Source organism: Camelina sativa, chromosome 9, assembly GCF_000633955.1.
Source record: "Camelina sativa cultivar DH55 chromosome 9, Cs, whole genome shotgun sequence".
NCBI lineage: Eukaryota > Viridiplantae > Streptophyta > Magnoliopsida > Brassicales > Brassicaceae > Camelina > Camelina sativa.
The window spans coordinates 36,096,279-36,111,001 of record NC_025693.1 but is presented as its reverse complement, the minus strand read 5'-3'; the positions used below and the strand labels follow the sequence as shown (position 1 = coordinate 36,111,001).

Sequence of the window (14,723 nt, the reverse complement as noted above, 5' to 3'; positions counted from 1 at the left end):
CACATTACTCGTATATAAGTGTAAACTTCTACGGTGTAATGTATTGACCGCATAGCGCAGTGGATTAGCGCGTCTGACTTCGGATCAGAAGGTCGTGGGTTCGACTCCCACTGTGGTCGCTTTTTTTAATTTCCTTTTTTTTTTAGGGTTTGAGAGAAGATAATAAAAATTGAAACTTTTTTGTTTTTGGGTTTCTTCGTCTTCTTCTCTTTCGAGGAGGAATCGAGAAAACGAGAGACATGGCTTCTTCTTCTACTTCACTGAAAAGAAGAGAGCAACCAACCACGCGAGATGGAGATCAGCTTATCGTTACTCCTTTGGGAGCTGGAAGCGAAGTGGGTCGTTCCTGTGTTTACATGTCCTTCAGAGGCAAAAACATTCTGGTTTATGTTTCGTTTCTTTCTCTCTCTCCGTTTTGTCTTCTAATGTGTGTTTGATTTTGGTGTTGTTGGCGGGCAGGGGCATGTCTTATTGTTGTATTGTTGATTCTTGGTTGTGTTTTTGTGCAGTTTGATTGTGGGATTCATCCTGCCTACTCGGGCATGGCTGCGTTGCCTTACTTTGATGAGATTGATCCTTCCACCATTGATGTCCTCTTGATTACTCAGTATGTTTCCTTCTTCCTCTTCTTGCTCTTTTGGGTAATAACCATTTAATCAATTGAAAAGTTTAGTTTCTTGGTTTGAGTAGATTGAGAAATTGATGTAGATTTGGGACTGTTTATATGATTGTTTCCCATCTAAAGAGATAAAATTGGGAGGCTACTAGAGCAAATCTTCAAACTTTTAAGGTTTTTAAGACAAAAAACAGAAGCTTTGATGTGTAGTCGAAACCTTTCTTGGATTAGTTTAAAGCTTTTAGAATGTGTTTTTTTGTCTACTTGAACAAATTTGTAATTCTTTTCTTGTGTTGATGCTTTTGGTTGCAGCTTTCATATAGATCATGCAGCATCGCTACCTTATTTTCTGGAGAAGGTTTGTTTCTCTGTCCGAATGATTTTGTTGTGTTGATGTGTTAAAACATAGCTGGGAACTAATATAGGTTATTGATGTTTGATTAGACGACATTCAATGGGAGGGTTTTCATGACACATGCAACAAAGGCCATATACAAGCTGTTGCTTACAGATTATGTGAAAGTGAGCAAAGTGTCAGTTGAAGATATGTTGTTCGATGAACAAGACATCAACAAGTCCATGGACAAAATTGAGGTTAGTCCTGCATTGTATCATATGACTATGCTTATACTTTAATCACTCCATTGGGTTTGGGATCATTCATTGTTGAGTTAAATTTTATGTTTGATTCCTCTCTAGGTAATTGATTTCCATCAAACGGTTGAAGTAAATGGCATAAAGTTCTGGTGTTACACGGCAGGCCATGTTTTGGGTGCAGCCATGTTTATGGTGGATATAGCTGGTGTCCGGATCCTCTACACAGGTGATTATTCACGTGAGGAAGACCGTCATCTGAGAGCAGCTGAGCTTCCTCAGTTCTCCCCTGACATATGCATCATTGAATCCACATCTGGTGTCCAGCTTCATCAATCTCGTCATATTCGTGAGAAACGATTCACTGATGTAATCCATTCAACGGTGGCTCAGGGAGGACGTGTACTGATCCCGGCTTTTGCACTGGGCCGTGCTCAGGAACTTCTCTTGATTTTAGATGAATACTGGGCGAACCACCCAGATCTAGAGAATATCCCAATCTACTATGCATCACCACTCGCCAAAAAGTGTATGGCAGTTTACCAAACCTACATATTATCTATGAACGACAGGATCCGCAACCAGTTTGCAAATTCTAATCCGTTTGTGTTCAAGCATATCTCTCCATTAAACAGCATCGATGAGTTTAGCGATGTCGGTCCATGTGTGGTTATGGCTACTCCTGGAGGTCTTCAAAGTGGTCTCTCAAGGCAACTCTTTGACCGCTGGTGTTCAGATAAGAAAAATGCTTGTATTATACCTGGTTATATGGTGGAAGGTACACTGGCGAAGACGATAATTAATGAACCGAAGGAGGTGACTCTTATGAATGGTCTTACTGCTCCTCTCAACATGCAAGTGCACTATATCTCATTCTCTGCTCACGCAGATTACGCGCAGACGAGCACGTTCTTGAAAGAGCTCATGCCTCCTAACATCATACTTGTTCACGGTGAAGCTAATGAGATGATGAGGCTGAAACAGAAGCTCTTCACGGAGTTTCCTGATGGAAACACAAGGATCATGACCCCGAAGAACTGTGAGTCTGTTGAAATGTACTTTAACTCTGAGAAACTGGCGAAAACCATTGGGAGATTGGCTGAAAAGACACCTGATGTTGGCGATTCAGTGAGTGGGATTCTGGTGAAGAAAGGGTTCACTTATCAGATAATGGCACCTGATGAACTCCATGTTTTCTCACAGCTATCAACAGCAACTGTGACTCAGCGGATAACAATCCCGTTTGCAGGAGCTTTTGGTGTTATAAAACATCGCCTCGAGAAGATTTTCGAGAGCGTGGAATCTTCAACGGATGAGGAGTCGGGGCTTCCGGCGCTTAAAGTACATGAAAGAGTAACGGTTAAGCAAGAGTCAGAGAAGCACATATCGCTTCAGTGGTCATCAGATCCGATAAGTGACATGGTTTCAGACTCCACTGTAGCACTGGTTCTCAACATCAGCCGCGAAGTCCCCAAGATCGTTGTGGAAGAAGAAGATGCTGTGAAATCCGAGGAAGAGAATGGGAAGAAAGTTGAGAAAGTGATATACGCGCTTCTCGTGTCGCTCTTCGGGGATGTGAAACTAGGAGAGAACGGGAAACTGGTGATCAGGGTCGATGGCAATGTGGCGCAGCTTGATAAAGAGAGTGGAGAGGTAGAGAGTGAGCATTCAGGTCTTAAGGAAAGAATTAGGGTAGCTTTTGAGCGGATTCGGAGCGCTGTGAAACCAATCCCTCTCTCAGCTTCTTAGTTGTTTTTTTTTATATAAAGTCATCGTTGAGGTTTCTTTAATCATCTAATGATGTTTATGTTTTAAAGTTTGCTAATGATGATGATTAAGTGTAATGGATGTTGTTAAGAATGTGTTTTATAAAACTTTTCTGCTTCTCTGAGTTTAATGTGATGATGATTTAACTCTAAATGGATGTTATCAAGTAAGGAGTTTTTATGAAACTTTGTTGCTTCTAAATAGGATAAACATCTCTGAAATCTTGTATTAAGAGTGGTGGTGTCTCTATAAGATTTAAATAACTATAAAATTTTATAGAATCTCATAGAATCACATTTCATTTTCTAAAAAGAAAAATAAAAAAAAATTTAAAACACAATCAAATCTCTAAAAACTCTCCTAAATCTTTCAAAATCCTAAAATGTTAAAATACTACCAAATCCTTTAAAATATAAGTTGAATACCCCCCCCTCTAAAATAAACAAACAACAAAATGATACAAAAAAAAAATCCAAAAACAATAGGATCAATTGTCGTCTATACTCTCTAGGCGGAAAAAAAAAATCTTAATTTAGTTTCCGTTTAAATCCATTACAAAACACAGCCGAAATAAATATTCCTTGCTATTTATTCATTACATCCAGATTTTTGTATTTTATTCTGTATATTTTTTATTTGTTTAGATGATTAGGTATAAGAAAATAATTTGATTAGAGATTTGTTAAGATATGATGTGTATATATTTATAATATTACAAATAATAACTTTAAGTTGTGGTATTTATTAAAATGGTAAGAATTTATTATGTGAATTTTACAAAAATTAGTATTATATTAGGAAATGTGTTTTAATAAAAGGGGATATTGGATAGCATCTATATCACATTCGATTCAATTAACATATATCTAAGAATATGATAAAGTGTATGATAAAAGATTAGGAAACAAATCCACAAACCACAATACTTTGAACTGGCCACGCGTATGGAATCCAATGTCATAGCAATCCGTAAAACCATAGTAAAATCTCGGCCTAATCCACTCCAACTGCTTCATAATGGGATTCCACAAACACAGCCTCAAACCCATAACTTGCTTGTCGTTGGGTTGACATAAGAAAACGCCGTCGCAGTGAACAACACAACTTACCATAGTTCCATGTTGAAACGGTTCTGGAACTTGCCAGGATCTAACCACACCGCTCTTGGGGTTGATAACCCTAACCTTCCCATCAATTCCTAGAAATCGCTTTCTTGACTTATCCAAGTGTTTGAAGATGAAATTAGGTTCAGTCAAGTGTTTGTTCCATTCCTTGCAACCAGTTTTGAATGCCATCAAAGATTCCAGTGGAAGTCTCATAAGGATCTCGTTCGTCATCACTGTCGAAGGTAGAAATGCGCGATCCATCTCTAAGAGCGAGTGAAACCATTTATTCTTTTATCTCATTTGCCTCTCGACATTTTGATTGTGTATTTTTTTCATTTGTACAAATTAAATAACTTTCCAAAATGTGGAGTATTTCTGGTATACAATTTTCAACTAACTAACATAAAATCTATATATACATTTTTGGAGACATTTAGCAAATAAATTTTAGACTTGCTACTTATTTACATTGAGTGCCATTATCATTAAATTTTAAATTAAAATTTAAAATCAATATTTTGGACTAAACAAAAATTCCTAAAATATCTCCTTAATCAATCAGTGACTAATTATAATATCTAATTAAATTAATTACAATATCTTCAATTAATTATTTACTATCCTTATAACCAAACACAATTAAAAGATTTTGTTTGAAATATAAAATGATAATTTTTAATTAAAATTAGAGAATTTGTTAAAAATGCCCCTTTTGATATACCCCTTTTCAAAAATACCCTCTTTTTGGCCATTTTTATTTATGCCCTCATTTAATTTTTAATGACCATTTTACCCTTAGATGAAAATTATTTTATTCAATAAAAAGAAAAACAAAATTTTCCCGCCAAAAAATTTCCGACATATTTTCCCGCCAAAAATTTTTCAAAAAAATTTTCCCGCCAAAAATTTTTTTGTCAAAAAACTTTTGATAAAAAATTTCGAAAAAAAAAATTTTCCCGCCAAAATTTTTCCCGCCAAAAAAAATTTACAAGGTTTTTAAAAGGTTTTATAAGGTTTCTACCTTATAAAAGCCTTATAAACACCTTGTAAAGGCTTTTACAAGATTTTTTAAAGAGTTTTAAAAGGTTTTTTAAACAACTTGTAAACGCTTTTACAAGATTTTTAAAAGGTTTTTAAAAGGTTTTAAAAGGTTTTTAAAAGGTTTTTAAAAGGTTTTCAAATGGTTTTTAAAAGGATTTTTAAAAGGTTTTTAAACACCTTCTAAACCCTTTTACAATGTTTTTAAAAACCTTGTAAAAGTTTTTATAAAATTTTTAAAAGGTTTTTAAACACCTTTTAAATGCTTTTAAAAAGTTTTTAAAAGCGTTTACAAGGTGTTTAAAAACCTTTTAAAGCATTTACAAGCTTTTTAAAAGCATTTACAAGGTTTTTAAAAGCGTTTACAATGTGTTTAAAAACCTTTTAAAAACCTTGTAAACGCTTTTAAAAGTTTTTTAAAAGCATTTACAAGGTTTTTAAAAGGTATAAATTTCAATATTTTTGGCGGGAAAATTTTTTGATTTTGGCGGGAAATTTTTTTTTTTGGCGGGAAAAAATAATTTTTTCGGGAAAAATTTTCGATTTTGGCGGGAAAAAAAATGTTGGCGGGAAATTTTTTTGGCGGGAAAATATTTTCGATTTTGATGACTGTACATTCTTGCTGTCACTCAAAAAGGGTAATTTGGTCATTTTATATATAAAGAGGGGTAGTTTTAAAAATGGTCAACATGAAGGGGTATTTTTAAAAAGAGATATGGAAAAAGGGGCATTTTTGAGAATGCCCCTTAAAATTATGATTTTCCTATCATCTTTATTTGATTTATTTAGTTTACTTGCTTTAAAACATCATAAAATATATAAAATTAATGTAACTATATTTTTTGCATTTTTTCGTTATTTGGATTTTGAAAAACATGCATGTCTTACTGAAGCAAGGAAGAAAAATTGTGTTTGGGTAGGTAGTGGGATGAGTTTGTGTATTAATAAAAATTGAAAATTATATCATTAATTGTAAGTAAATCATCAGTTCATTATCTAATTGAGTGTATTAAATTACGATTATGTAAAATAAACAAGCAGTACTATGTTATATCACAGGTTATATTCTGAATTTAACAATTTAAACTGATAAACCTAAATTTTTAAACCGGTAAACCTAAATAATATATTTAGATATAAGGGATATACATTTAAAATTTATAAAACATTAGTCGTATATTTAACAATTGGACCACAATTTATTCACTGTCGGTTTTTTTTTCCCCTTTCTCTTACGCTCCCTTCGTCAGTCACTGCGACCTTCCTTTGTAGCTCTTTTCACTTTCATTCGAAATAATCGAATCCATCCATTATTACACACAACAACAACAAAATAAAAGAAGAAGAAGAAGCAGAAATCGAAACTGCATAATGTCAGTGTACGAGTATCCGAGGTTATCTGTTCCCGAAATCATCACTGCCCTCAAGGAAGCTCAGATCGCTAGCATTACGGACGCCGATTTCAAAAACCCTACTCTCGACTTTGTCTCTGAGCTTTACACTAAACTTCTTGTCTATCTCGACGACATGAAAGAGTAAGCCACCTCCAAACCCCTTTTTTTAGTTCCTCTTTACAAATCCCTAATTTTTTTTTTAATAATTTGGGAATTTTCTAGATGAATTTTTTCAAAATATCCGTGTTGTAGAGAAGAGAAAGGGCAAGTCGATTTTGAAGCATTGCAGCAATTGGAGAATCCAGATCATCATCTCTTCTCACTGCAATATTCGGATCTCTATTGCAGAGTGAAAGACATGCTAGATAGTGTTGCTTGTCCACTACAGATGAATTACAAGGATCTGATTCGCCCCGAACCATCCCGTACCGAGTTTTTCATCAGTTCACTTATGAACTTTGCTCTTCACAAGTATGTCAGTTCACTTATACCTCTACAAAATTGAAGTTAGAGCTGAGTTCTCTCTCTAGTTTTCTACTAGTGAGATTCGAAATTGATGCTCTCATGATTATTTTTATGTACCAGAGATTCAAAGATGAATAAAATAAAAGAAATGGCTGAGGAGTTGACTCTCCTTGATGAGCAGCGGAAGCAGTCGGATGCAGAGATTGCTCAGGTAATGCAACGAAAAAAAACTATATCTATCACATTAAATATCCATTTTTTTCTTCTTTCTGATGGCTCTCTCAATGTAGTTGAATGCAGAGATTGGAGAATTTGATGAAGCCGCTGAAAGGGATTTACCCTTTGTCCAAGAGCTAGAAGCGAAGATTGAAGAACTCAATCAGACTATATTAGGACTGAATAATCAGCAGATGTCACTGCGGGCTACCTTCCAACAGATGAGAGAGAAGAGTACACAGATGGATAACGAGGTAAGAAACAGCATGATGTGCACTTGAGAGCTCCTTCCTGTAACTTTATTGGGTTATTTTATTTTGAAGTTACCTTGATTAAGTTGGTGAAGAAACAAAACCCATTTGTCAATCAGGTGATTTGCATATGCTTCAATCTGATAGGTGTCCTGACATGTGTATTTTTTCTCTACAGATTTCCAAAGCAGAGTTTGACCTTGTGCAAACTGTCCAAGAAAATGCAAACCTCCGCTCACAAATTGTTCAATCTCCAGACAAATTGCAGGTACATTTTTGTTCTCACTAGCACACTAGTCCTAAGACAAAATTTTGTGTGCACTGGCTTTAACAGTTGATATTGGGACAGGGAGCTTTAGAAGAGAAGAAGCTAGTACTTGGGGAAACAAAGAAAGCTGAGCAATCAGCAATGGAAACTTTCCAGGAAAAGGCTGCCATTCTTGAGGTTTATGAAAAGGTATCTAATGAAAACTCTAAGACTATTATTACTAACTCTTATTGATCAGCACGTAGCTAAATTCATTTAGGACATCTCCTATGCAACTTTATGGTTAACTAATGGAAATTATCGAGTCCTAGGTCACTGCGGATACTGTTCTCAGACCATTTGGTGTGAGAAAGATTATTGCTGTATCACTTTTATTCATACTTATATGTTGTTACTTCATTATTTTTATTTTATGTTTAGTCTTACAACAGTTTTATGCTTCCATTTTTTTAGCGTAGTAAGTTAACCATCAATTTTTTCTTTAATATTGAGGCCATAAAGTTCATTCAACTATGGGTGCCTTTTGCAGGCCTTCAAGAAAATTTCAAAGTCATCTTCGCAACTGCAGTTAATTAACGAACAGGTGACTAAGCAAAAAGACTCTTTCCTCTTTCATTGTTTGTAGATTGTGAACCATGTATTGTATATGTGGCAAAGCCCTTCCAATTCCAGGAATACAATGTAATGTGTCTTTGGATTTATCTTTTCTTCTGTTTTTGTGTTTGATGATGTTACAGGTAACTAATGCGAAAGCTGTTGAGAAAGAATTCAAAGCACTTAAATCTAAGCTGAGCGAGGATGGAGTAGCGTACAAATCACTTGAGGCGAAAGTGGCTGAGCGGGAAAGAATAGGCGAGTCATTGTTTATTTCTTTCCTCTTTAGATATTGTTTCATAATGTAATTCTCTATTTCTCTCAACAGTGGAACAGTTGAACAAATCATTGAAACAACTAGAGAAGGAAAAAGCTGTCATGTCTGATGATTGGACAAATCAACTGAATAACCTAAAAGTAGAGGTTGAATCCAGAAGACGTGAACTTGAAGCCAGGCAAACTGATGTGGAATCAGTAGTAGCTGTGGTAATGCTCCCTTTCTTTTAAACATCTAACAATATGAATCTGTTGTGCATGATGCTTTATCATCGTCTTCTAAGTTTTTCTTTGTTTATATATATCAACAGGTTGATGACAATAATGCCAAGATTAAGCAGGTGAGACAGTCAGGAGAAGCTAAAGTGAAACAGTTAGCCGCTAAATATGAAGAGATCGTGAAGCAGGTTTCTTTCGTTACCATTATTATATTCACCTGAATAAGCCCGTGAATTCGGTCAAGTTAAAGGCTATCATATATTGAAGATCTCATGGAAATATGTTGATGAATACAAAATGCAAATATATTTTTAACCATGAATATACAAAAGCCTGCAGCAAATTAAGAGGTCTCCAAAGTTAAACCTGTACTAAGCTTCTTCAGATACTTTGTAAGATATACATACTGTTCATATATTGAGCCTTGTTTTTGATGTTTGCAGTTTCGTGAATACAAGGTGTCCTTTGATGCGGTTCTACCAAGCCTTCAAAAAGATCAAGGCAGTTCTGACTGAAGCTAAATGAAGCATAATGAGAGAGGGATTGAGATAAATTAAGAGAGAGAGGGAGCTTGTAAATGACCACATTTCCTCTTCAAATGGCTAAAAGAGTCGATTAGATATTATTTGCTACAAATACGAAAAGACATTGCTAATGTAAATGTATTAAACTTGGAAAATGTTGTAACTTTTTTATGTTGACGAGGGAGAACCGAACTCGTGACCTCAAAAACAAAAACATAAAAGCACCACTAGCCTATCGAACCTCTTGGTAATTAAAAGTTCAAAGATGTAACAAAACACAAAAAAAAAATGTGGATAAAAATATCCTTCGCGGTGCTTTTTGCAATCTTCTTCTTTCAATATCTGTGGATTTCTTCGGGTATTGATGATGTTTCTGTAAAAACTCCCAGAAGAAGGAGAAGAAATCGCACAATTACGAAATCGATGTCGACGCAATCTTTCAGTATAATAATAATAAGCAGGTAGATAGTTTCGTACGAAAGAAAGTGCATCGGAAGAGGAGATCAGAAAAATTATGGATCCGGAGCAAACGTTTATTAGGGTTCAGGAGAGGTTTTCGCAGATCTTAACGCCTAGGATTAGAGGTTTCTTAGAGTATACTTATCTCTTCGTCGCGATCACTTTGTTCTGTATCCTCGTTGTTATGCACGCCAATTATGTTCAACAGGTGAAATTTTGACTCTCTGTCGATTATGTATGTGCAGAACGATTCAAATATCTAGCCGATTTGGGTCTTAAATATCTTGATTTAGGTTAAATGTGGTTTTACCGAAGAGGTTTAGGTCCTGTATACTGTTGAAAAAGATGATGTATCAGTTTTACATTGGATTTTCTGTGTTTATGTTATGTTACTCCATTAATGTGAAAAATCTGGAGCTGAGGCTATAGAAGATGTTGGAATCATCCTTAGTTATCATTCTACTGTTTATATCTGTTGAAATCAAATATGAGTAGCCCTAAATCCTAATGATATATCCATGAAGATTTTATGTTGGTTTAGTTGTTTTTGATTTCAAGATTTTCGTGTAGCTTTCCTAAGATTTTTTTCATGCTAGTCTCTCCTAAGGTTCTCTTATCTGACCTTTATTGTTTCTCTCTAACTTATTTTGTTAATCTTTTTTTCCTTTGGAAGCCGGGTTGTTCAAGCGAGCTGACTGGAGTTGAGTTAACTGAAGCAGAGCTTATGCAAATTAAGGTATGTAGCTTATCCCTTTTGAAGCTAGCTTGTGTAACTAGTGAAAATATCTAGATTTTCCAGGCCCATAAGCTTGTTTCTCCCTCATTGCAAGTTTTAGGCTACTCATGTTTTGAAAGTCTCTTTCTTGAAATCAGTGGACCATGAATAAAGAAATTTCATCCTTGATTGTCTAATTTACTGATTTCTGTGGTATAGATAACAAGTGCAGGGTTGTGGTCACGTAATGATGAAAGTACTGCTGCCGTTGTTCCTCAAGTTGTGGCTACAACTGATAGTTTAGAAGTCTCAAAGACTGATCAAGGTGATTTGTTTATGTTTAGGAGTAGGCTGTGGTTGAATTTTGATTTGGATAGACTGCATGTAGGAGCGCAATAACTTTGAAGTTTGCAGGGACTGATACTGCCGTTTTTGCAATCATGCAGAAAGCTCTACCAATGAAGAGAACGCTGATGAGATATTTGTAAAACTTGATAAGGAAGAGCCCCGCAGTAGTTTCTCAGTGTCTGCAAAAGAGACTGTCAAAGCAGTTATTCTTCGCTTTCTCAAAAAGTGTTATAGGCGCATTTCTTTTGTTTTACAGCATACAGCACGGATCCTCAGAGGTTTTCGAAAAATATGGGTGAGGTGTCTTTTAAATGACTTAGAATATGTTACAATGCCTCTTTGTTTCATTTCATCCCGTTTCTCAAATTCTGACTTAGATAGTGCTTATGGCTGTCATATATATATAGATGTTGTACCTCCTACGCGAGATTTCTGTTGGATGTTTTTGGTATATCCCTTAGAAAGCATGGTTCTTAAGCTGCATTCTTTTGATCGGAAATATATGTTACTGAAAAATTGAAGTGGCATGTGTGACTCAATCGTTAGGGTGTGTAAATTTTTCAGTAGTTTCTCACTTTATTTTGTGAGGAAAATGGACTTAGGTCTAGCTACTAATTTAGCTTTTAATAATATAAATATATTGGTGCCACAGTACTTAGATCATCTGATGGGTTACAATCCTGATTATTTGTATTTTTACTAAAACAAATTATTTTGCTCTTCAAATTTAAATGCAGAACATCATCGCCGTACCGTTGAATCTTGATGTACCCAAATTGTTGCATATACTGTATATGGATAGAGTCAACTACTATGCAGGTAAAAGCCACTCTAATTTGTATTTACTTTGGTAGTGTTCTTCATCATCTGAATGAACCTATCATTATCAGGCTATGTTGACCGTTTACACAGATGTAAAATTGAATCTGAATACATACCTTTCCTTGTGAAAAGCATTTCTTGTTTTAGATACGCAAGCTACTATGTAAAAACTCTGTCATGGGCCCCTTCTTAATAAGCTTTCTACAATTTTTCATTTAAGAAGGTTTAGTTATTAGATGAGTAAAATCACACAGGTCTAGCTTTTCGCTCTGTTTTGAGTAGGGAGATGTCTGCATGAACTTCTATGTTTCAATTTGTTTGTTGATTTTTTTTCCAGTTCAATGGCTTGAGGAAAGAACCCAAGAGTTTGAGCCAACATATCTATATACCATGGAAAAGGTAAACATTATGCTCTCTCAAGAATTTAAAGATGACTAGTGGAAAATGCTTGAGCATCTTAATAATGATGATGTGAAAAATGAGGAATTCGTCAGTTGAATTTCTGGTTCGGTCTTAGAATTGTTTTGGTCTATTTCCATATAGGGTTACTTTTTGCTGCCTGATGAAGCAAAGTCACGGCATAACATTCGCACTGCAAATGTCAGCATATCGGCACGCCATCCTTGCTTTGGCAACAGGTAATATTCATGTTATTGGCCCTCAGTTTTGAAACAATTAATTGAATTGTAGGGCTGTATCCTAATGATAAGGTTCTTAAAATTGGATTACTTTTGCAGGTGGCAGCAACTTCTTATAAATAGAGTTGTAGGATATGATACTATTATAATGAATAGCTTACAGAACTCTGCTAGTCAAGGTAGGTATTAGCTGTTTTTCCTGTTAATAATGTCCACGCAAGTTTCACTATTTGTGGGTCTTTTCCTTCGAGGCCTTTGATTCCGCAACTATATGTTTGTCTTTGCTTTTGTATCACTAAACAGAGGTTGTCTATCTATCTCTTATTGTTACTTCAATGTAAAGTTATCTTCTAATAATTCTTATCGGAGATTAGTGTGCTGCTATCAATTGGTTCATCCATGACTATGCACAATGTAAAATAACCAGTTTTGTTGTTGGTAGCTATGATGTGTCCCTTTAATTGTTTATATCTATGTGCTGTTGTGAAAGCTGCGGTTTGTTCTTTATATGACTGCCAACTTCCTCCATGACAGGTTATCTATACAACTACCAGACAAGAGAATTTTACAATCTTAGTTACTCCCAAGAACTTCCTGAAGGTTCTGCGCAATTCGGAGGTTTGTCATGTTCTGTCTCGTGAATACCATATGTTAAAATAAAGTTCCCTTGCATCTCGCATCTATTGAGTATGAGGTGCTATATAAGACTAGAAGATCTCACTAAGGCTGCTTTACTAGCTCTTGCAAATTTCTTTATATGTAGTTCAGTGTAGCCGTAGGCATTTGCTTTAAATTTTTGAGTAATATTATTATTCCGGGTGTATGCAGATTACTTGGTGACGAAATGTGGTGTGCTTATGATGTCACTTTTTGTGTTTTTCACAACCACAATGTCTGTGTCATTCACACTGCGAGAGACACAAACTCGCATGTTGAAGTTCACAGGTTTGTCTTTCTTCTATTCCTATAGCTGATGGTTTCTCATAGTTGCTTCTCAACAATCATCTTTGTTTCGATATCAATTTGTTGCAGTGCAGCTTCAACACCATGCCCAGCATCGGTTACCAACATTTCAATTGATCTTCGTTCACGTGATTGAATCGCTTGTCTTTGTCCCGGTATGCATACACATACCTCGTTCGAATATTTCAGAGGATTCCTTGCCCGACATAATATAACTATTTGAAATATTGCAGATTATGATTGGGATTCTGTTCTTCCTGTTTGAGTTTTACGACGATCAGCTATTGGCTTTCATGGTTCTAGTTCTCGTCTGGCTATGCGAATTATTCACCCTGATAAGGTATTGGTCTCCTCTTTTGCCTCAGTCACATGTATTTCCACTATCAAGCTCTCCTGTTCGGATGATCTCGCTGCCAATTTTGAAGTTTATTTTTACCTGTTCGATGGAATAGTAACAAATTCTTTTCCTTGCAGTGTCAGGACACCAATATCGATGAAGTTCTTCCCGCGTTTCTTCTTACTATACTTCTTGGTGTTCCACATATATTTCTTCTCATATGCATATGGTAAGAACTTGGGTTTAACCTTATATTTGTCTCATTTAAGCACTGAAAGTTCAGACGTGTTCACTTACTGCGCAACTCTCAACAGGCTTTTCTTATCTCGCCCTTATGACAACCGCTGCATTCATGCAACATTTGATTCTATACTTTTGGAACCGTTTTGAGGTAAGCATTTGATTCCAACAACTCGAATATTGGCCAGATCCAGAGAATGGTAAGTTTCAATTAAAAGTTTATATCTCACAAAATCACAGGTACCAGCTCTTCAGAGATTCCTCCAAAGCCGACAGTCACACCTTCAGCAACACCCAGACTTCCACATCACTTCCTCAACAATCCTAGCGTCAACTCTTCACATCACTAGGCTGAACAGAACAACAAGAAACCGAGCTCCAACTGGTCAAAACAACACAACCACCACAAACCAAAACACTGAAGCAAGATCTCCAACAGGGGACGGAGGAGTCGAGAATCCAACGCAACATCAAGGGCATCAAGAAGAGAATGCAGCAAACACCATCCCCGCAGCAGAGCCTAACCCACAACAAGCAGGCGCGATGAGCTCGTTCAGCTCAATGCTACTCTGGATATTAGGCGGTGCTTCGTCAGAAGGACTAAACTCGTTTCTGTCGATGTTTAGAGATGTGAGAGATGAAGATGAAGCTCAAGTGTTTGCTGATACTACTACAACTTCGACTCAAAACCCTCATCATGATCCTCTTTTAGTTGACTAAAGTGTATTCCTTTTGTTTGCTGTATATTTGTTTTTTTTTTCTTCTTATTTGCTTGTACAGTCCACTGGCCAGAGAGAGAGAGAAACTTTTGGGAATATTAAACAAGGTAAACAAAAATTGGTAAAAGACAGGAAAAGAAAAAACAAAGTTAGG

General features: G+C 35.8%; 3 protein-coding genes and 1 non-coding gene across 4 annotated transcripts; all 4 read left to right on the top strand.

Moving 5' to 3' along the window:
• On the top strand, positions 46 to 119 carry TRNAR-UCG. Its single transcript has one exon. It is a non-coding gene; the product is annotated as a tRNA-Arg (tRNA).
• LOC104714432 (cleavage and polyadenylation specificity factor subunit 3-I) lies at positions 181 to 3,101 on the top strand. The gene is made up of 5 exons (XM_010431791.2): positions 181 to 383; positions 510 to 607; positions 929 to 974; positions 1,061 to 1,210; positions 1,316 to 3,101. Exons 1-5 carry the CDS (start codon positions 240 to 242, stop codon positions 2,957 to 2,959), a joined length of 2,082 nt encoding a protein of 693 aa, XP_010430093.1. The 5' UTR covers positions 181 to 239; the 3' UTR covers positions 2,960 to 3,101.
• LOC104714430 (probable kinetochore protein NUF2) lies at positions 6,336 to 9,809 on the top strand. The gene is made up of 11 exons (XM_010431789.2): positions 6,336 to 6,656; positions 6,768 to 6,986; positions 7,101 to 7,191; positions 7,271 to 7,450; positions 7,626 to 7,715; positions 7,797 to 7,904; positions 8,245 to 8,298; positions 8,453 to 8,567; positions 8,638 to 8,795; positions 8,897 to 8,992; positions 9,248 to 9,809. The coding sequence occupies exons 1-11, from the start codon at positions 6,493 to 6,495 to the stop codon at positions 9,317 to 9,319; spliced, it is 1,347 nt and encodes a 448-aa protein (XP_010430091.1). The 5' UTR covers positions 6,336 to 6,492; the 3' UTR covers positions 9,320 to 9,809.
• LOC104714431 (membralin) lies at positions 9,668 to 14,570 on the top strand. Its single transcript, XM_010431790.2, has 15 exons — positions 9,668 to 9,995; positions 10,461 to 10,523; positions 10,722 to 10,827; positions 10,949 to 11,145; positions 11,588 to 11,669; positions 12,010 to 12,071; positions 12,216 to 12,310; positions 12,410 to 12,489; positions 12,845 to 12,928; positions 13,139 to 13,255; positions 13,343 to 13,428; positions 13,507 to 13,613; positions 13,748 to 13,839; positions 13,925 to 14,001; positions 14,091 to 14,570. The coding sequence occupies exons 1-15, from the start codon at positions 9,843 to 9,845 to the stop codon at positions 14,568 to 14,570; spliced, it is 1,881 nt and encodes a 626-aa protein (XP_010430092.1). The 5' UTR covers positions 9,668 to 9,842.